The sequence below is a fragment of the Erithacus rubecula genome (genome assembly GCF_903797595.1).
Source record: "Erithacus rubecula genome assembly, contig: SUPER_Z_unloc_4, whole genome shotgun sequence".
Classification (NCBI taxonomy): Eukaryota; Metazoa; Chordata; class Aves; order Passeriformes; family Muscicapidae; genus Erithacus; species Erithacus rubecula.
In genome coordinates, this window is record NW_027635670.1 from 1,816,115 (window position 1) to 1,839,432 (window position 23,318).

At 37.9% G+C, this 23,318-nt stretch overlaps 1 protein-coding gene across 2 annotated transcripts in view; it reads left to right on the top strand.

Moving 5' to 3' along the window:
• The window catches only part of TRPM3 (transient receptor potential cation channel subfamily M member 3), a 258,913-nt gene that overhangs the window by 163,762 nt on the left and 71,833 nt on the right, over nucleotides 1-23,318 (top strand). For both annotated transcript variants that reach the window (XM_079331479.1, XM_079331480.1), the window contains exon 8: nucleotides 8,697-8,820. In XM_079331479.1, coding sequence (XP_079187605.1) covers nucleotides 8,697-8,820 — 124 coding nt within the window. The remainder of the gene's footprint in view (nucleotides 1-8,696; nucleotides 8,821-23,318) is intronic.

A 23,318-nucleotide genomic window follows, 5' to 3' on the forward strand; every position in this document is an offset into this window, starting at 1 on the left:
AGTACATAATCTTGTGCTTGATGGTGCAGCTCCTCCAAGACTAGAGATCTACAGGAAAAAAAGCCTTGTCTCCTGGCATAAAGAATGAGCACTGAAGCCCGGGACCTGAAGTGCTGCATCTACCACTGAAAATTTTATCTGCATCAAAGCCTCTGAGAAAATTATCTGTGGTGTATCACCAGCTTACCTGACACTGTTTATGATGGAGTGAATTAACCTGAGGACCCATTCTTTGCATCCTCTTGCAGAAGCTGCTGCAAGGCTTGGCTGTACTCTTGGTTTGGGTCTTGGATAGGCCTTTCCCAGGCACCAGTTGGCAAGGGCTTGGCCCTGCCTCAAAAAGGGATCAGTTGCAAACAAGGCTACAGGCATCCTAGATCAAGTGTAGCAACGTGTCCATTAGAAAATGGTGAAGGTTTTTGGTCCACAGCCTTGTGGCTGCCCTAACCTGTTCCTCAACTGACAGCCACAAGCACGGTCAGAGGGTTCCCAGGTGTTTGACAGTGACCATGGATTTTGTCCTCTCAGAAGTTCCCAAAGCAGAACTCGGTCTGATGCGTACAGTAGAAAATAACAAGAGAAGATTTAAGAATTTTAGAACAAAACATAAAAGTGAAAGCAAAAATCCCACAGATTCTTATAACTAAGAGCTCTTTAATTGTTTTCGCCAAAGTAGCTGCAGTAATCTTACAGTCAGGGTTTCCTGGGACTCATTTTATGTGTGTTAGGGTTTGTGGGGATATATGTATTCACACACATGGTAAGCAAATAATAAAATATAAATCTGTAAATACTGAGCTCTAGACCAAGCAATGTTATGTGTTTTAGAAATAAATGTGATCGTGAACTCATTCAACCTCAAACTCCTACTGGGAAAAAGATAGTTTTCCACAAATACTTAAATCCATTTTATATTCATTTTATATTTATATTCATGCTTAGTCCAGCACTGCATCTGTGATACATATGAATATGCCAGGCTTCACTGAATTTTTGAGAAGTTGTTTCTCTGTTTTCAGTCACCTCACTGATAAAACTTCACATAGCCTTACTCATATATGCTTTTCCATTTATTTTCTATGTACATCTGCCACATTGTCTGTGGTCTGATGTTGTAATAAATAAAAAAATACAGGAAGAGAATTAATTAATTTGTTTCAATATATAAATGTGACTTATATTAAAGACTTTTTATGAGGACCTGCAGTGACAGGACAAGGGGCAATTATTTTAAATTGAAAGAGGGTAGCTTCAGACTGGACATAAGTAAGATACTCTTTACTGTGAGGGTGTCAAGGCACTGCACATGCTGCCCAGAGAGACTTTGGAATCCCCATCCCTGGAATTGTTCATGACCATGTTGGATGGAGCTCTGAGCAACTTGGTTCAGTGAAATGTGTTCCTGCCCATGACAGGGACGTTGGAATTGGATGATCTTTAAACATCTCTTCCAAACCAGACCATTCTATGATTCTGTGATTTTATGGTACAGTGGTTCTATTTCATCATCACAAACTCCTGCCTGTAGAAAAGACAAGTTATAGTATCAATATAGACAGAACAAGCAATTTCTTACCTGGACTCTCATATCTGGCTTTATGAAAGTTATTTTTCTGTCTTACTATGGGTCTTCTTATTGTTGGGATCCCTTTCTGGATTATCTCAACCAACAAAATTGCTCTTTTCTTCTGCTCACTTTGCACTACACAGAATGGTTGAACTATGAAATTTGCTAAACTAGCTGCTGGAAATTTCTGTGTGTTCATCCTAGTTCAGAAAACATCAGTCTGGCATGCAGTCTGGCATTCAGCTAGTAGCTTTTTCTTTCGGATAGAATCAAGTAGGTTATACAAGATTGTGTTTATTAAACTCTAAATCAATGTAATACATCTAAATTGTATGCAAAGTTTTGTTCTGCAGTCCACTGTGCAATCAGACTATCAAGTCAAAATCCTATTTTAATTCTGGCTGCCTGTCAGAAGCAAGGTGTTCTCTGAGACCCAGCATATCTTCCAGCTGCTATGGACTGGGTACCTGATTTAAATAATTCAGCAGTTACATCATTAATGGCAGAAACAAGCTCACTTCCATGTTTATATTACTATGCTGGTTTTGCACAATCTTAAATTCTAACTCACGGCAGCCCAGCAAGGATAAATTTTCTACATGTAAAAATATGTGCATATATCCACTTTAACCCTGCTGTGAGTTCTGTGAGCTTTTAAGTTAATTTGAAAGTTTTTTCCCATGGGGAGAATAACTATGTCTGGCGAAGAAGGAGAACAAATACATCTCTCTGCTTGAGTTTTGATGAGTGTTGTGCCAATCCATCCATTTTAAGAAATCCTTTAATGTGTTGAACTACTGTCTATGTGCCCTTTTGTATTGAGTTTCAAAGAATTGTGTTGTGCCCGCCTTCCTTCCTTGTTGATTATTCTTCCTGGAGTATTCCACATAGCAGGAAAGTGAATGATTTCTTGTATTAATGAAGGTGCAGTACCCCTTTGCAATGCCACTGCCTGTGCATCTTTGAAAGGACAGGAGACAAGATTCAATCTGCCTTTCTAAGGCCTAATTGTAGGCTTTCCTCTCAACAAGGCAGACAATTTCCTCCTGTAGGACAGTCTCTGGGTAGACATTGTCCCTTGGATGCACTCAGAGGAGGAGGCTGCCATCTCAGCCCAGAGCTGTGCTGTGCACAGGAGGCTCTGTGAGGCACCGTGGGCATGGCAGAAGGATGCCTTGAAGGAAAGATGTCTCTGGGGGAAAATCACTTTTGAGGTCTCATTGTCTCATCTCACTCTTTGAAGTTTCAGGGGGAGGTAAGGCACATGTGGAATTGCCCTCTGACCTGAGGTTTCAACATTACGAGTGTCAGATATGCAGAACTAACATGGGGGGAGGGTTTATTATTAAGGGTTTATTAAGACTTTAATATCAGAGACTAAATTTTGCCTTGGTCTGGAAAAGTCTGGAAGAGAATTTTAAGAATGCAATAGGTGGCTGCATTTCAGTACAAGTAAATAAAATTCTCGGAAGTAATTTAGTACAGCTGAGTAATTTCCTCATACCTTTTACATTTTAATGACAAACAAGCTATGTGCACAGTATAACTTAAATAAGAAGGCATCTAAAGTGCACATTCCCCCCGTCATAAATTGGAAGAATTATTTGGCTGCTTTTCACTATTGTCCTTGATTTAAAGGTCAGGTTTTCCAGGCTCTGAAGCACTTACTTTTTCTTTTACATGAAAATACGATGAGCAGCATTGAGGGATGAGAACATAAGATCAATCATAAATATGTAAATTTAGTCCCTACTAAGTCCTAAGCGAATATCTTTGTTGGTAGTAACTCTCCTCCACATACAACTGGAGTATTTTGGATTGTATCACCAAGGATGGATGCCTTTTCGTTCCACTGACTTGCATAAAAGCAAAAGCTGAAAGTAAAACAACTGTAAAGTGCAACTTTATAGGAATATTTTGAAGCTTTTAATTATCAAGAGTTTTTTTTCCACTATTAAATACCGAATTTAAAATAAGAGAAATGAAACACTAGGTTAAAATTATGTCACTTCATAGAAAAATATTTCCCTACAGAATGAGAAATTACTTGCAGTGTTTGAATGCAGTCTCCAAGTTAAATTTATAGTTCATTAACTAGTCTGTAAGTACTATTCCTGCAAGCAAGACACCCATAAGAGTTCAATTTAACACCTTAAAAATGTACTTCTTGCCTAGTGGTCACAAGGAAATATCAAACATTCTCTGTGCTTTAAATGAACATACTCATAAAAGAAACACTAAAGATCTAGATCTGGATCCATAGTTTTCACGCTTCAAATCTGAAGATTATTTAAATCCCTTTTTGCTATTAGTCAAAATGCAGGAATTTTTCTCTTTGAGCAAAAGGGATCATGATGTGTGATATGGTTCTTCAGTATCCCTCACGGTGTCCACCAAATCATAGGGAATCATGGATCCAAATCATGTCTGAATTAATTTGTAAAATGATTTTCACATTGCAATTTTTTCTATCATTTTAAGATTTTTCTCTTGTAACAAAGTACTTTTCAAATCAAGTCCTGGATAGAAGAAGGTCAATTTGTTGACCTTGGGTGGGTCAATACATTCATCTTCCATTTGGCAAGGAAACAACCATTCAGTAAACTGTAGTCAGGAAAAAATTATGTAGAACTGCTAGTGAAGGTCTGCAGTGTAGCTGATTCCTCCTAAAAGCAACAGAAATCACCCCTGAATATTTGAATATAATTTAGGAATTATTAGTTCATTTCTTTTCTCACTACAATGATATGCAAAATGTGTGGATTTGAAAACGTGTGAGAAATTCAGCCAGTCCCACAAAGTTGCACAACTGTATCTTACTTATAATTCAAGTGGAAGAAAAATGAGCAGAGCCTGTGGTGATGTTTCTTACGCATGGTGTGATTGTCTGAAGTTCAAATCAAAACTTAAACAAAAAATCCCCCTAAGCTTCCTATAAGGAAGGGCAGGGAACACTTTTCATATCCCACTGATATTTTATGGATATATTTACTTTATCCTGGGAAAAATACCTCACAAATACAAAGTTAGAAACAGATTATTGTACAATTCATTAAGTGAAGTGTATTATTTAAAAACATTTCAAAAGCATTTTGAGAACAATACATTTTTAAAAATCTTTGAAAGTGGGCTAGACTATCATCTTTGTAACTCTCAAGTACTTTGTAAGATTCCATACCTAAGAATTGTGGAAGAAAAAGAAAGCTAAACAAGTTAGGTGGTGGATTGCAGGTGAGGTCTTTCTCCAATTGTCACTACAAAATCACATGCCACAATCCTCGCCCTGCTGATCACGCAGCTTTGGATGCAGTCAGGACACAGTTGTTTTTCTGGGCTGTGAGTGCAGGCTGTTGGCTCTTGTCCAGCCTTTCACACACCAGGCCCCCAAATCCTTCTCCAGAGGGCTGCTTCTGATCTGCTCATCCTTCAGCCTGGGTTCCTTTTGGGTTGGTTATCCCAGCCCAGGTACCCTTTGCACTTGGCCCTTTTCTTTGCACATTATTGCCAGTTCGCTAAGCCTTGCTTACCAGATTTGATGAATTCTTTCTTAACCTTCCTTTTCTCACTGACATACCTGCAGTAGCCCTTCCTGTTATTCCTGTTATTCCTCACCCCATCCTTCATTACTGGTCCCTGTCCCTAAGCTCTGCCCAGGTTACCTGTACCTTTTACATTGATGGTGGGTTTTCTGCTTTTTTTTTTTTTTTCAGTTTAATCAGCAGGCCTCCACTCATCCATGAGTGCCTTCCTTGCCCCATTTCGTTCACCTGGGGATGGCTCATTCTTGTGCTTTGTGGAAGTGCCCCTAGAGATCTGCCAGCTCTGTTCTGCTTTATGAGGGTAGCTTCCCAGGGCAGTTCTGCTGCCCAGAGAGAAGTTACCCAGGAGGTCCTGTTGACTGAACCCTTGAGCCCAAGCAAGGGTTTTTTTTCTTAAAATTCAAGATCCTAACTTTTTTTTGAAAGCCATACAGTTCAGATCTTATAATCTGATGTGCCAAAACTAACCACAGAATGACTAGGGTGGAAAAGACCTTCAAGATCATCATGCCCAGCCCATGCCCTGACATCTCAACTAAACCACGAGTGCCACATCACCTTTTTTGTAAACGCATCCAGGGATGGTGACTCCACCACCTCCCTGGGTAGACAATTCTAGTACTTAACCTTTCAGTAAAAAATGTTTTTTGTAATATCCAGCCTAATTTTCCCTTGGCACAGCTTAAAGTTGGCACCTTCTGAAAACAAACAAGCAAGCAAACAAAACAGACCCACACACTCTTAGGCAACAATTTTTGTTCTGAAAATGAATGCAAATATATATAGCTCTACTTTAGATGACAGATTTTTGACATAAGGTACCTAAATTCCATCAGCAATCCAGAACCTCTGGGAAAGAAAAACAAAAGCTGAATACATCTGGACTGGTGGGATAATGGGCATGTCTTATGTACTTAGGGAATGAAAGAACAGTTTCGAACTACATGAGGAAGGGAAAAAAGAACAGGTTACATGGTTGTTTTGTAGTACATTTTGTTTGGGCAGGAGAAGTACTTTTTCTGTGTCAAGTAAGTGAAATTCAGAGAATCATGCCATCAAAATGCCCCAAAAAGGTTTTTATTGACATGTTATAAAATATTTTTAGAACTGAAGCCTACTAGAAAGAAGATAAAAATGCAGTCTTTTTCTGACACTATTCAGTCTATTCTGACTTTAATGGTAGTCATAATTGTAGTGTTTCAGTCAAGTAAAGTGGGTCTCTTTTTCTCTAAATCTAGAACTAAGAATCTATAATTTTTAAAAGTATGCATTTAAAGTGTGTATTTAAGAAATGTGGTGTTGTTTGCAAAGGAGATAAACCATCTCCCACCTGCAAGTCTCAGTTATTTTGCTCACAGTAGTCTGTGAAATTACTTGTTTAACACAAATTGGATTTGGTGTCTGCATCGTAGATTTAGCCTTTACTAGTGTGGAACAGTTTGTGTTTGTGCCAGCTGGGTTAGACAATTGGGAACTCGGATTTGATACCTTCTAACATTTATAGATTCCTAAGGAATGAAAGTGAGACATTCTTAATATAAGTGATCTCAGTGCACACAAAGCTTGGATTTGTTTACTGGAAAGATTGCTATTATAGTTTGTGGTTCTGATTATAATATCCTCAAGGTTTTGGTCTCATGAAGACATTGAATAGGCTTGATGTAGATTTGCAGACCAAGGAGATGGTAAAGAAAAACATTTAGTGAGATTAGACAACAGTGTAAATCAAATTATGACTACAGAAAGTTTCTGAGCAGCAGTACTTCAACAGATATTTTACCCTGTACTGACGAAAGCACTTCTTGGTTTTTTGGGCTTTTTAAATTCCATGTCTTTTGCCTGAAGTTTACTTTACATGCTGCTTAAATTAATGCTGTTATACAGTTTCTGAGAGCTTTAATTTAAGAAAGAAAAGTGATGGTTGCTCAGGACGCAGTTTTGCTTTAACTCAATGCAACTTTCTCTTGCTTTCTATGTTTGTTAGCCTGAAAGAGAGACAATTTCAGAAATGACATTTCAGATTTGGATTTCACACATTTTTTAAGGAAAATTGGGTTGTTATGAGAAAGTAGGATGCTTCACATTCCAGAAACTTTGGAAATGTTTTCCAGAATTTTTAATCTGAGAATTTCCAACTCCATATACTTTTTCATATAATTTTCATACTCTTTAATATATTTCACTTTAATATATAGATTCCAAAGAAAATAGGATATTGATATGAATCTCTTTAGCTTCTCCAGGTGATGTTTTTAGGAAACTTGTTAATTGTGAATAACCTCTTTTTTCTTTTTCATTTGAAGGATGGAAAATTGCACAGTTCTGACCCACTTAAAAATACAGGAAAGCACCATTTTGTTTAAATTTGAAAGAAGCAAATTTCCAACACATTTTTTTAAGAGCCTAAAATCAGAATTTATGTATATGACCTACTGATCTGCAACTCGAAGTGTGTTAGTGCTTGTCCAGGTGTCAGTCTATCCAAGCTGGCTCTCGTTAGCCCAGAGTCCTGCATTTCTACCTGGACTCTTGACATCTTGTTTCTTGTCCCCATGTGCTTGCAACATCCATCCTCCTGTACAGGAGGTCAGATTATCTCTTATAATTCCCACATAGCAAGGGACTCCAGGACTAATTTTTTTTTTATCTTTTGGCCTGAAATATGAGACATGAAGATTCTCTGATTTTCACTCCACTGAATGACTTATCCCATAGAATATTCTAACTTGGCTAATTTGAAACACTGAGATATAATTTTTAAGTGAGAAAACTGATTTTGTGTAGAAGCATCAAAGGATACACATTCAAAATTAAACCTCACTATTTTGTAATTTTGACTTTGAGAACTTTCCCCAGAAAAGTCCTGAGGAATAGGCTTTTTCCTATGAAGAGGTAGGGTTCTAATACTTATCTTTAATGTACTATTACTGTTTATTTTGCTGTTGGGCTGCTTTCTGCAGCTACTGACCTTAGCACTGAAGAGGAATATAAAATGGGTTTTCTTGAGCTCCTAGAAGATCAACATGCCTAAAAATCAAAATATTTTCTTTGAGTGGAGTGAGGAACAGAGAAATTTATTTGTTTGCTTATGAGGTCCTATGTACCATCAGTAGTGTGAGTTGACATACTCAAACTGTAATCAAAACTGCTGACAACGTAAATGTTCCCAGTTTCATAAAATTAACTGTGAATTGAATTTTTCTAACTCACTGATAGAAAGGAGGCTTCAGTTCACTTAAAAGTGTTGGTCTCCCTCAAATTCAGACTGTCAGTGTGGTTCTTGTTTTTGTTAGGAAATCCCACAGAGCTGATAGTTTGAATGACCTTCTGTCACGCAATATGTGGGAACTGATATAAAAACTTTGTAGATGAGGGACCTCAACACAATCAACATGTTTTTCTAGAATAGTGTTTTCCAATTTATCTCTTATGGTTTCAGCAATTCCTGATCTTGAAAGCTGCTCAAAACAACCTTCAGTGATCTATTGGCTCTTATTTTTTTGACCTTAGTCCTTGAAAACAGCTGAAATGAAGTTACAGTGTTCCCTCATGTCTGTTTTTTTACTTAATATTTTCTTTTTTAATTTCAGACTTATCAATGAATCTTTGAGAGACCAGTTGCTAGTTACCATCCAGAAGACTTTCACATACACCCGAACCCAGGCACAGCACCTCTTCATTATCCTCATGGAGTGCATGAAGAAGAAGGAGCTGGTATGTTGAGTTCAATGCATTATTTTGATCAAGTCTTGTATGTGCCTGTTGGAAGGTATCATAAATCTGATCTCTGTTATCCAGACTCCAAAGTGATATCATGCTGACTTTGCTTTGCTTTATTCAATACTTTTGCATCTAAAGTTACTAATGCAAGAGATCTGTTCCCTTTTGTGAATTCCTCTACTTTTCCTTTAACAGCATAGAATCCAGCTAGTAGGGTATGGATACTACTATTTTTCAGTCATCCTCAGGCAGATCATGAGTATAATTCTACCCCATGCAACTACAGAAAGCAGAAGACATAATGATCAGTCTGTCCTTGGGATTGTATTTTAAAGATGCTGTAGAGTTGCAGAAGTATCACAGGGTCTACTGCCTTACTATGGAGATATGTGACATGAAGGGAAAGCAACTTGTCTCTGAGGCTCGTGTTCTGCAGTGCCAAGGGTATCCCTTGAACTCATGCTTGTATTATCTTGAAGAGCATAAGATCTTTCAAGAGCTTCTTGGAGAACAATGAGGCTGCTTTTGCAGAAACATATTTGAAGAAAAAGCACATTGAAAAAGTTTGTGATTCATATCTGGAGGCTTTTATTTGTCACAAACTGGACAGACATCAATTTTTTAATTTAATCTTTCTTCTAAGGTTTGGGTTTGGTACACGTCACAGCTTCTGGGAGCTCCAGGTTGATCATAGTGCCCTAAAATGAATTTGCTGTAACATTTCTGATGAGTAATTAGCAGACTGAATTTTTTTGGGTAACAGCATTAATTATTTTGTGGCCATTTCAGTAGCATGAGTAGGAGTAGGAGGAGGAGAAGAAGTGGTGCAGTGATGGTGCTAGTAGTAGTAATAGTAGTAATAATAATAATAATAATAATAATAATAATAATAATAATAATAATAACAACACTTACTTACTTGTAAGCTGCGTTCTTCATATAGACATAAAAAACATACTTCTAGATAGAAGATAAGAAAAAGTAGTGAGGAAGAGTCAGAAGAAATGAGAGAGGAGCACAAAAACAGGAACAAAAAAGGAATGATGTATAGAAAGCAGAGGCAGACGTTGAAAGACTAGAAAAATGCAGTTCTTGGTTATTCCAGGTGTCTAAATCCACAGCAGGTTGTCAAGCTTTGAACAAACATTGCTACTGAAAAATAACTGTGAAGATTTTGTCTGCAGTATTCACATTAAGATTTTTATTCCAAGCAAGGTTGTGCATTTGTTGCAAGTTTCTTTGCAGATATTCAGTCTGTCGCCACTGACATTCTCTACCTACTAACATGAAGAGCTATTATTCAGGAGATGTAGTGCCAAAAATTAAGTATTCGGAATTTGAATTTTTAATACTAGATAATACATTAGAACAGTTGTTTCTGTCTGGTACCTGAGTTGTATTCAGCTAATTCTATCATTGATATGCTATAAAGATTTTATGTCGGAGGTGTGGTTGCTAGGCTGATGGTGTCCTGTAAAACTCACAACCTCCTTTATGTATGTAAAAGAAACGTGGTGCTCATGGTGCTGAAGGCAGCATAACCAGAAGGAAATGGATGACCTTGGGTTGTGATCTTTATCACTCCCAGGAGTGAGTGGTGACTTCGCTGTTCCTACAAAGCCAGATGCTTCATATTGCCACATCTGTCTCAGCTGTTGTTCTTCCTCAACCTTGACCCTATGATTTGAATTAAGATGAAACTGCTTGTTGAGCTGACCATCATTAGTCTGTTCAACCCCTCAAAAATAGATGAAAGATGCAACAGATCATCTCAGAGAGCTCAGCAGCAGTTAAATTGATCATGGCTATTTTCTCTCTGTTCGTGGTCAGTGTGTCTGCCTATCTGATTTTGCTGCTGCTGGATTGATAGAGAGCAAAGTAGACAGTGCAGGAGAGGCTTGCCTTATTTCTGTATGCCACTAAATAATTGAGTGCAAACAGGATACAGGCAGGAAGATGCTCATAAAGTACATCAATACAGCTGAATCACAGATGAGGAGAACGAAAATAAAATGCAAGGAACAAATGCAAGGAACAAAAAGCTTTCTTGGAAATAATTGTTCTTTCTCTACCCGCTTAAAATGTGTGAAAAGTCTTGCATCAGTTATACAAATCTGATGCCAGGGAAAAAGTACAATCATAGCAAAAATTGCCCCTTTTTTCAGATCATGAGATTTTTCAAGTTCTAAAATTTTGGATTTCACTCTTAAATCATAGTCTCTGAATTGTATGACCAGGAAGCATCATTCTTATTATGTAACTATATAAATATAAAAAAATAATTCATAATATGTGTAATGTTCACTTTACTTGATTAAGTTTAAATTTTGCATTGAATAAAATCTGAAAAACACAAGATGAATAATGAAGTGAGGCCTTAGAAGAGGATTGGTCTAGGTGTGTTAGATTTGCAAGAGAGGACAATTTTCAATTCTCAATTCAATGAATATTTTTTATGAAATTATATACTTATCTGAGTTGACATCACAAGCATCAGAGTTTTGTTCAGACATGTATTTGGACCAAGGTGCTTAATGAGGGCTATGGTATAAAAATCTATTTAAAATGAAGTAGACTACATGTGTCTGTGTACATATAGATTTCGATTACAAGATTAGGATAGTATTTGATAGATAACTTATGGAGATTCTCTATTGTCACATTTACATTGAATTCTTTTTAGAAGTTTATGCCAAGACCTATTTTATGCTAAAGTAGGAGCATGAGAGCTCACCAAAGCTAAGTAAGCAGGATAGGAGACTTCAATTTCAGGCCTTCCCTGTAAAACACATTATGTTGGATAATAGCTCAGAAGTCTGTTTTCAGCTTTCAAACGAGTATTTACTTCCGTCTGAGTAAATAAATTAGTCTCAGTATTTTCCCTTAAAGACAGTAAATCTGGTGTCTGACTTTTTTTACAAATACAGGCTGCTTTATACTTTTTGGAGCACTTCATTTTGCAGCTTGGACTGGTATGTTGCTGGAGTGCTTTTTTACAAATCATGATGTGAATCTCTCCAGCAAGCTGCATGGGTCTGTCTGTAGAGCTTCATTGGGCAGCCACTGGGAAAGGCCACTTTGGCAAGCCAGAAAGGTCTGTGTCCTTGGAAACAGCCTGTGGCAGGAACAGATGTTTGTCACAAAGCTAATTATTCCAAAATTGTGTTTTGAGAGTGAATGCACCTTATCTTTTATCTATTGAATAGAAAATAGAAATTGTTGTTGGATTGTCAGGATAGGTCTAATATAAGCACCTTAGCAATAAAAAAATGGCACATTAATTCCAGCAGTAAAGTGTTTACTCCCTGCTGGTTAAGTTTCTTTTCTTATTACTACCATGGCCATTTTCTGCTTAATTTGTTTCCTTGAATATATGAAGTTTCAGTGACTACATTAAGCAAACTGATAGTGTCATTGCCTGCTACTGCATTACAAGAAGGAATTGCAGAACAAAGAGAGTGTGGTCAGTAGGCATGGGTTTGTGTGCATCCATTCATTCATGGAACACATTCCCACAAAGAGGCAAGAGATACAATTTGATTAGTTTCTTGCTAAAATTAAAAAAAAAAAAAAAATCCCATCTTTAGCTCATAGCAGCAAGTAGTAGATACTTTCTTCTTTCCTCTTCTGCTCTCATTGTTCCTGTACCACAGTGTGTGGTTGCTGTGGCAATCAGGATGGCTGCTCAGGGGCACTGTAAACCTTACTTCAGCTTTGTGCTGCTGATGAGTGCAGCAGTAAGTAGTTCCAGGTGACTCAATGTGTGACTTGCAGCTCTGGTGCTCTCGGGTTGAAACCAAGCGCTGCAGTAACTGAGTGCATTGGGCTGAGATCAAGCGTCACGCGGGTGCTTGCTTTTTATTGTGCTTTTATTTCAAACAGAGGTATATCCCAGTTTTCCCAAAATACACAGTGCCTGAGAAGGCTGCCTTGAAGGCTAATATTCAAATCACAGTATTGCTCATTAATGTAGGCCTTTGGCTCTTCTTAATGGTTATTTACACAAAGTACTGGGAAGGTGATGAGTCGTTGTTGTGTCCTGGTCCACTCGGAAAAGGTTGCTTGATTTACTCTGAGCAGTGCATGAGGGAAAAAACCAAAATTCTTGGGAGCTTCAATATCAAACTTTTACTTGCAAACTTTAGGGTAGAATAAGATACTTGGCAAATTTTTAAATCTAGGAGTTTTGGTTAGAAATTCAACAGTATAAAAGCATAAAAATTAACACTTTAGAAAATGTATAAGGTCAAAAAAAGAAAAAGAGAAGATTAGAAAGGTGGATCACCACCTGTGGATCCAGAGATGACACTTGATCGCTGCAATTTCTGTATCTGGTAGTTGAAGTGATGATCACAGTGTTGATCTGTTGGAGCTGGGGGAAGCCAGTGAAACCCCAAGTCCAGTGGGTTAATACCACACTCAGGCTCAGTAGGAATGCCCAGGCACCTCTGCTGGAGCAGGGAGCTTTACACAGATAATGTAATACTGTGGATGATGGGACAAAACCTCTTGATTCAGTGTGGTTGAGTCAATTCTCAGAAAGGATGAATACCTTCAGGCTATGTGGGAAATGAGCCACTTGTGTCAGGATGTTGGCATGGCAGAAAGCACTATCCCACCTCACAGGATTTGCCTCCTTTCAGCCTCTTCCCTTACCTTGTTCACCACCCAGCGGGAGTGTCCAGAGTTGAGTGTACATCCCCTCTGCACCTAGCACTTTCTTGTAGCATCAGCAGTATATTTGCTTTTTGTTTTTGAGTCACCACCATTCCAGTGTCTCACAGTGATTTAGTAGTTCTTTTCTGTACAGGCTACAAATAAGGTTTATTGATCTTCCATGGCTTCAGATCTGTGTGACTGAAAACGTTACTACTGTAGCAAACTCATCCTTGTTTCTGTAAGAGTTTATACAGGGAAGAGTTTGTCTTAATCGTATAGTAGCTGCAAAAAATATTGTGTTTTCCAGCTGGATGTGCAAGCTCAGTGAATTCTTATGCTAATTAAATACTGGCTGCAACTGTTTATTAGCATGCACTTTGATTTGAACTAAAGATTAGCTAAATCAGATGCACTTTTAAGGATTTGCTAGTATATTGTCATATGATTTCTTTGGCCCTTCCCAGTTAGAAGTTCATTTAGGCTAGTTTTTCTCAAGAAATTTTTCTTCAAAAACAATAAAATCATTTCAGTTAATATTTTTTAAAGATAATGTAATTTTTTCTCTTAGAGAGGAATCTGAAGAGGGCTTGGTATCTTCTCAAAGAGAAAAAGTCAGCTGTAATCCTTGCAGCATAGATGCTGTCGACAGATTATAATTTGGGAGTAGGCATTTGGAGTAGGAAAGCATCATGGAACTGCTGGCCTGCTGGTTGCTAAAACAGCTCTTGTTTCTCCCATTGAAACACTCTGTGAGATTTCCAACATAAAGTGGAAGACAATTTGTCCCCTGTGTCCAAACTGATGTGCCAATCCACTTTAGCATTGACTGTGAAACTAGCAATTTTGGAGAAGGTTAAACCTCCTATCAAACCCATACAAATCAATAGGATTAATCTTGTACATAGGTTCTACCTCTGTAAGTCTGAAGATAATGAATAGTGTTTTTTATTCTGCAAACCCCACTTGATTTCTTTTTGGTAAAGAACTAAGACCATATTTTGTGTTTTCAGCTGCCAAGAAGACAGGTGAAGTTAGCTGAAGTTAGTCATTGACTCCACAGAGAACAGAAATCTAATCCTAGGAGTAGTTTTTTTAATTTCAGTAATTCAGAAAACAGCTTTCACAAGAAAAAGAGCTAGATTTAAAAAAAAAAAGCCCAAAAAAAACCACCCCAAAAAAACCAAAAACCACCTACCAAAAAAAAATTAAAAAAAAAAAAAATCACAAACAAACCCAAACCAAAAAAAAAAAAAAAAAAAAACCAACCAAAGACATCTGTTGTATTACACCGAAGCCTGGAAAAGCTTTTTTGATCATGCCATCTGCTTTCAGCTACTGCCAGATGAGGTAAGGTGTCTGCTAACAGAAACCACAAAAATGTCAAAATGTCAGACCTACCACAGAAGCAGAAGTGCACAGTTTAGGTATGGGGTCCATCCTGAACTTCTGCTGTGCCATCTTCACATCTGGAACATGTCTGCAAAGGCCAATATTCTTTTTGTTGCTTGCACTCAGCAAGCAAACATTTTTGGTTTATTCAGTGGATATCATGTAGTCATCTGATAGATACTAATGCAACTTAATACCAATTTTATTACTTTCTTTCTTCCTACATATTTTGTGGTTCAAGTTGCAGCTGCAGAAATAAAATTTAGGATGTTTCTTCTCCCTCTAAATATATAAGCTTGTGAAAATATCCATTACCCCATTTTCACTATTAACAGATAATACTGGGAATGCACACTGAATTGTTATAAAGTTCTGTAAATTTTCTGGATAAGGAAATTGAAGGAAAAACAGTACTTAGTGGCACAGCAAAATTCTGTATTAGATAATTAAAACCAATTTTTGTGGTTAGGGAATTGGAAGGGTTCAATGCAGTTTACATACTCCATTATAATGTTCAGAAACCTTTCTTACTGCCAGGCTCTGTTGTGTCTGAGAAGTCATCATTTCTCTTCTCTTTCTTAGAAAATAAAGTTATCCTCTCTGTGGCTTCACATGGGGCACAGAGACCCATTCATTACTGCTGTAATATCTCAGTTAGAGAAGAGGAATTCACTGTGTGAGGTGCAGGATTTCTGTGGATAGAGCAGGACCTGCAGATTTACAGTCCTACAGGAATGTCTCACTCTAAGTAAACTGTATTTTCCAAGTGTTGCCTATTTAGTCTCACCAGTAAACCAGCTAAGAGACAAGTCTTCGTTTGTGGCTATTTTTGTTGCTTGGTCTCTTTGTGTTGTCATGACACTGTCAACCTCAATACAGAGCATTAGTCTCCATCATCAATAGCAAAGCAATCCGGGCATCCATGTCCCATCAGACTATTTGGAAACTGTTGCAAAGGAAGACTAGAAATTGAAGTTTAACATGAAGCAACAGTCCCCGGCATCAATGCTGTTGCCACACCATAACTCACATTAACTTCTCCTTCACAATAACTCCTTCACAATAACAGTAACGACTCACAATACTTCCTTCTAATGTCAGTATTTTCCGTTCAGATTAGAATACTTACTTATATATGCATGTAAGTATCACAGACAATATTTTTTTGCATGACACAATTTTTCAGGATATACAGCAATGGGAATGACCAAACTGAATTCCTCTTTTCTTTAGATTAATTTAATATCCATCTCAGTGATGAACTTTCTCCATAACTTGTGACTTTTATGTTTCAGAATATCTATTATGTCAGTGCCTTTCCAATATCACGGAGAACTCTCTCTATAGTGGAAGAGTTGCAGGACTACCTTATACTTCATCCACATTTTTTGTCTGAATTAGGGTAATGGAAGACCTTGGACTAGACCAATATGTGAATGGAAATTAGTATCTCAGCAGTTAAAACCATTACTCTTTTATTTTTTTGGCTAATTTTTACAATTGTCTGCTAAGTCTACATGAAATCAAATCTCTGCTACCCAGTCTGTAATATGCACAGTCCAGTGTTTTAAAGAACAATGTGACTTGTATTAACCTGTTTATATGCTTTGTGACCTGCAATTTATATTTACTCATTTGTCTACAAATTTAATGACAGAGACTGTTAATTCAGGCAGTGAAATGTCATAACATACCAGTATGAAACCTGTTATGTAGGGGAACACAAATGGGTTCACTATCAGAACATTTTTGATTGTTTATTCCTCTGAAAAATATGCATACTCTATTCCAAAATGTTGATAGTACTGTAAGACTTACACTGTATGTGCGCATCATAAAATCTATATTTTTTTTTTTTTTTGTAAATGGGACAGAGCTGTGAGATTTGTGTTCTCTAACATTAAGTCATTAAGGGCTGTCTCAGATGTCCAGTCTGGAAAAAAATGTACCAAGTACAAGGAAAGCCATTTACAGTAAGGCTTATACCAACTGATGGCTCAGTTGCAGAATTGCTGCCTTTCTTGTAAGCACTGATTGTTTTGCTTGTTCCCTGCTTTTTACTAGACACTGAGTTTATGAAAAATCAAATTAAAACTGCAGTGAAATGTTGCAGTGCTGGCACAATGAAGAAGGAGCTGTAAAATTTTTGAAATATGGCAACCAACATTCAAAGTTCTCTCCTCTTATCTGCACCCTCCTATTTCCTCATTTGGAGTCCTCTTCTGTGCTCCTCAAAATAGCAAAAAACTTAATTTAGATTTTTCATAAACACGATTCTCTCTAATCTTTCTGTTCCTGAATTTCCTCTTACTTGTCCATCCCACTTCTTCAACAGTGTGACCCAGTCATTTGATCTTTATTATGCCTCCACTTCAAACAGTTTTTCTCCTGTATTAAATAGTATTATTTGTTCCAAGAAAAAGAGATGCTTTTCCCTCTTGTCTCAATTATTTTCACACTTTGCATAACTGACCTCCTTTAATTTTTTGTTTTACCAAACTCTAATTTTAATTTTCATGGTAATTTTCTCTTGAAATATTTAAGTAAGTCTAGCTAAATTATAGATTTCAATATGTACTCTGGAAGCAATTGCCTATTTTGTTCAACCAAACAGTGTTCTCAAACAGGAGACTTTCAGGTTGCACTCACAATTGCGTTTGCTCTTTTTTTATAGAGAAGGGAGAGGATTTATTCTTATTTGTGTAAATGAGATGCATAAGAAAAGTTTATATGTCAATGTTGAAATTTTTATTTCAGAGGTGAAGTTTAAAGACACTAAAACATTTTATAGAGGTAGCTAAAAATATCTCTTCAAATATGTTTTAAATCATCATATAGTTTCTCCTGAAATTAGTGAAAAGATGATGAGAAACAATTACATCCCTAAAAGCATTAATAATTTGCAGCATGCTTGGAATGTTAAGTTTGTAAAATAAACACACTTGGTGCTTTCTTTGCTCTCATCAGTGCTGTCCTGTTTTTTCCCTTCATTTTCAGCTATCCATTGTCTAATCAGCAGGTACAGTCAATCTGAGGTTTAAAGAATTATTTTTCTCCTTCATCTCTTGTCTCTTTCATGACACAAGGAAAAATATCTTTATGTACAGTTATGCACATCAGATTCCCTCTGGTTTTGGTGGTGTTTCCCTTTCCAAACAAATACATACTAAAAATCTGAGCATATTTCAGGTCTCTCTTCATACTCTGAAATGGTTGAGGTTAACCAACCATACTATAAAAAAAAAGGAAAAGAAAAAAAAAAAAAGATGTTATAGAATAAATGCCAAGTACAGCCTTGTTCTGCCTAGCTATTCAAATTTAATCCTGACACCTTACAATTACCTCAAACAGAATAAGATCTTCCATCTCTGTGAAGTTTCAGAATAAATCCTGGGGGTGGGGGGAAAGTGCTGTGTTCAGAAGGAAAGACTCACTTTTTGGCTAATAAAGGCATGAAAAGAGGAACTGAATATGCTGATAGTTGGCAAGATTATTTGTGATCTGTCCTTTATTTTACCAGCACTGCTTTAGACTATTTCAGAACAGTTTTAGATTCATTACCATCCTATGGCTTGCTATTATCCTGTTATTATCTGTTGTTCTTGCTTGTCTTTGTAGAGGTAAAATCAGCTTTGCCCATGTGGACTACAAACTTTTACATACTGTCCAGTGCACAGCAGCTCATATTGATGAAAGTTAATAATTTATATATCCAGCTAGACCTGAATATGGTAAGCTGTGATACAGTTATGGTGGTTTAGGGAGCATTCTATAATGAAAAAACAAACTTTTGTCTTATGACTTGCTAATCTGGGCACTAGCACTGCTTGTGTCTGCCTTCTGCACAAGTCCTGTCCTCTAAACACATTATAGGTCTACTTCACCCAGGTGAGTAAGGGACAGAAGTGTGAACATTTATTGGAACAAATTTGAGGAATTCAGGAATTCTTGATTTTACATTACAACCTACTACAGCAGTTCCTTGTCCTCTAAAATGTCCCAGTGCTCCTACCATTTCAAGGATTGTGTCACCTATGACCACCTTTTCCTCCTGTTTCTCATAATCTTCCCTCCTCAGTGTTTTTTTGAGATATCCCTCCCTTCTTTGATTGGTAGGTGCCACTATGGACTGCATAGGGACAGCTGTAATTTATATGTCTAAGGTAACTCTGCATGTACATTAATATCTAAATAATGAACTTGGGAAATCTCACATGGTAGTGTGCTGTCTCTGTCTCTCTTCAGTGTGTCCCTGTCTCTTCTCTCTATTCAGTGTGTGAATAATTTCTGAAAGCCTGTTTGGTATTCAGTACTCTCAGGTAAAATACTGTTACCTGACTTTGTCTTTAGGAGCTCAGTGCAATATCAGCATGAAGGTAGAAAAATGAAAGAATGAATGAAACACGTAAGGCTAAACTGACCCTGCTGAGGCAGAAACTATGTACAAGAAGAGGAAAGAAAAAGTAATCTGTCAAACAAGGATGGAACAGATTATACACAGAGAAAAAAAGCAATTCTAAAATAGGTGTTTTTGGCAGCACCTAAGGTCAGATAATACGTTCCTTCTGATTCCCCCCAGCACCTCTTCAGCCTCTTCCCACCTTGCTTTCTATCCTGCTGCTCTTCTTTACTCCATCTTCTTGGCTTTTATTTGCTTACTACCTGCCCTGCCTGAAAATTAGGTTTCTGCCCTGTTGGACTGCAATTATTGCTGGCAGCTATCACAGTGTGCTGTAATCCTGCTTGCAAAGAAGGCTCAGTTTTGGCTCAGTGATTTCCTACCACGTTTTCCTAGGCAGAATGAGGATACAGCTAGTTTATTTTCCTGGAAGTTAATCCTGTTCACATTAAGATACTTCAGTAAAATCTGCAATGAGGTAGAGGGCAGACCTTCCCAGCTTTTTATTGCTGGGTTTGTTCATTTGTAGTTTGCTGGTTTGTGATTTGTTGGTTTGTTGTTTGTAGGGGGAGGCTGAGTGGGGGCAGGGGAGCATGTGTCCTTTCTTTTAAGGGCAAATCTCATGCATTTTACTTAGGCAGGTTTTGTGGAGGGAAATGAGAGGTAGTTTGCTACAGCAAAAGTTTGGCTGTCGGGTTCCAAGCACCTCCACCTAAAAGGACTCCAGCTGCCCCCAGCGTTGAAAGTATCTGCTGCTGTACTTTGCAAAGATGTCACTATGGGCACACCAAAGAAATTAAGATATTTAGCAATACTCCAGTTGTGAATCAACTGCTTTGCAGGCTGTTGGGCAACCTCTACTGATGAAACTTGCCTGTTTGAGGTATGTCTTTCTGAAGATCTATCTCTTCAGTGCAGTGCAATACAATTTTGTGTTTGTATGGAATGGTAACCCCAGCTTCTATTATATTTGAAAATAAGAAAAGAAAAATACTTTTTTAAAAAACACTTTCTGTTGGAAATCACAGTTGCTCACTGAGATGACTCATAAAATTACCTGAAAAAGTAGTTTCAAGCATATAAATAGTGTGAACATTGAGGAATGAAAGGAGGAAATCAGAAAAAGACTGTCTCCAAAATACCCAATGGAGTGGCAGAGAAGCAGGAAAAAAATTTAAAATAAGTGAGTTTACACAATTGAAAATACTATTTACACAATGATGTGGGCCCAAATCCCTATAGAAAAAAAGTATTTGGTTTTGGGTTTCTTTTCTTCTTCAGATGTAAATTGGTTTTTGGCTCAAAAGAAATAGATGAATAGTGTAAATGGTAGTTTTACTCTCTAACGCAGTTTCATTTAGCACCTATGGCAAGTAGGAAATGTTTTCATAGCTACAATGTGAAACAGCAGCACTGAGAAAATTTCTTTCTAAACTAATCTTCCCTTTTTCATAGCAATACAGAAGAACTAGTGGTAGTTTGAGTGAAACTGCAAATCTTAACCCCTTATTTCCTTTTGGTATGTAAGCAAGTCCTTAGCATGTATTATTTTTTCATACAGGCTTCTTGGAATTTATTACTTTCTAACAAAATGTCCTGGATTTCATATGCACACCTTACTAGGTTGTTCTTCCATCTGTACTATTTTCCTTCTGAAGTTGTCCAGAGGGTACAACTCAGCAACAGGCTTCAAGGGTCTACAGTAGGTAGGTGGAAAGCTCTTAGGTACTCTCTTTTCACTGAAAGAAGAAAAGCTTTTTCTTTTTCTTGGCAATGGGTTATTAAATGGGTTTCTAAGTCTTTAATTCTCTGTTATTTTTGCGTCTACCAAGATGGAAGACACACATCCAGAAGGAGGTAGCTGGGAATAGAGCTTACTGACCCAGCTATTTTCCTTTAACACAGTATGTTTTTTAGTGCAGTAGCATCTATATCCCGTTCCAACAGGGCTCCAGCCAATGTCCTCTTATAACAGCACCAGTGTTGCTTATCAGTTCTCTGCAGAGATTCACCCACCAATGTATTGTAAGTAGCACTGGCAGGTTGTGAGATACATTAATTACTCTTGGAGTCAGGTGACCACATTGCCAACATAAAACTCCTACCTGTCAGCTCAGGGAGAAGAAAACACCAGACCAAGAGGTATCTAGAGAAACAGATGGGCTTTTAAGACCTAAAAATATTGGATATTTTTAAGTTAAATTCTGCATAAATACTTCAGGTTATGTCTCCTTTTACTCTTGCCTCTGACTACAGAAATTAAAGGTTGCTATATGTATTTTAAACCTTGTATGTTTGCAGAAAAATGTCATTTATCAACCCATAAGTATCTGGTGCCAGATAAAAAATCTCTCAATGTCAAGGAATAACAGTGAGAGGCATCTGTGCTGAAGGAGAGGTGGAGGCCATGCAGCCAGCTGGATGGATGGAAAGCTCAAACAGCCCTGTGTTTGCAGATATCTGTAGTGTAAAGTGGTTGATATATACTCAGATTTTCTGCTGTGTTCTGCTTTTCAGCCCAGGCTCCAGCCAGACTGTTTATTTGGGGCTGCTTCTGTGCTATCACTGATACCTCATACGATAGAGTAACCTCTGTACTCCTACTTGCTGAGTATCTGCCTGGACAGAAGTTCAGACACCTCAAACAGGAGGAGTGCCTCTGCCACAGAGAGCAAGCAGCTGTGGAGACTGACAGTAAATCTGAGCCATAAGAAGGGGCTGTATTTGTTTACTGCCTCTGTATATTCAGAAAAGACAGAAATCCAGAGTGCCAGCTGAGTCTCTGAGGTCTTAAATTCAGAACCTTTTAAAATTAAGTTAGCATTTGGTTGAGAGCCAGCTGAACATGAGCAAGCAGCTTGCTCAGGTGGCCAATAAGGCCAGTGGCATTCTGGCTTAATATCAGCAACAGTGTGGCCAGCAGAACAAGGGCAGTGACTGCCCCCCGTGCTTGGCCTGAGGTGAGGGTCACTCCCTGAGGAGTGACTTTGAGTCCTGTGCTCAGTTTTGGGCCAGAAGCTGTGTCAGGGGAGGTTCAGGTTGGTTATTAGGAGAAGGTTCTTCACTGAGAGGATGTTTGGGCAAGCAAAAACCAACCAAAAGGGAGTGGTCACAGCACCAAGCCTGACAGAGGTCAAGAAGCATTTGGACAATGTTCTCAGGCTCTCTTGAGGTGTCCTGTGCTGGGCCAGGAGCTGGACTCAATGATCCTTCTGGGTCCCTTCCAGCTCAGAATATTCTGTGATTCCGTGATAATGTGAGGAGCTGAGGTGTGTCCAGACAAGGGCAGCAGAGCTGGGGCAGGGTTTGGAGCACAAATCTGATGAGGATCAGCTGCGGCAGCTGAAGGTGCTTAGCCTGGAACAAAGGAGCCTCAGGGGAGACCTTTTCACTCTCCAGAACTGCCAGAAAGAAGGCTGTGGTGAGGCAGGAATGGTTTTCTTTCCCAAGGAAGAGGTGACAGGAAAGGAGAAAACAGCCTGAGGTTGTGCCAGATGCAGAGTTGGATTGAATATGAGGAAACAAATCTTCACTGAAAAGCTTGTCAAGCACTGGACCAGGCTGTCCAGGGAAGTGGTGGAGATATTTAAAAGATGAGTCGGTGTCACATGGTTTAGTAGTGGACTTGGCAGCGAGGTGTTAATAGTTAAACTGGATGATCTTAGAGGTCTTTTCTAAACTAAAAAATCCTACGATTGCGTGATGATATGAAGCATCATATTTTTTCTTGGTTCTGTCTGAAATTCTAGTTCAATCTCAGACGTGACCCCAAAATTATAATTCTAGACTGAGTCTGAGCAGTCTTTCAATTTCCATCTTTTTTTCCCAATTATTTGTCTCCTTTATTTTCTTCAATTATGCTTGGCCTCTTAAAAGTAATAATAAAGCAATAGTTCATATGGAAGGACAGCCTTTTTATTCTAATGTAACTAATTTACATAGTTCAATTTTATTTTTAGTCCAGCAACACTTCATTCTTCTGATGGGTTTATTTTTCTGATGCATACAGAGAAGAGGGTTGAAAAAGAAATTAGAAGTTTAAGGT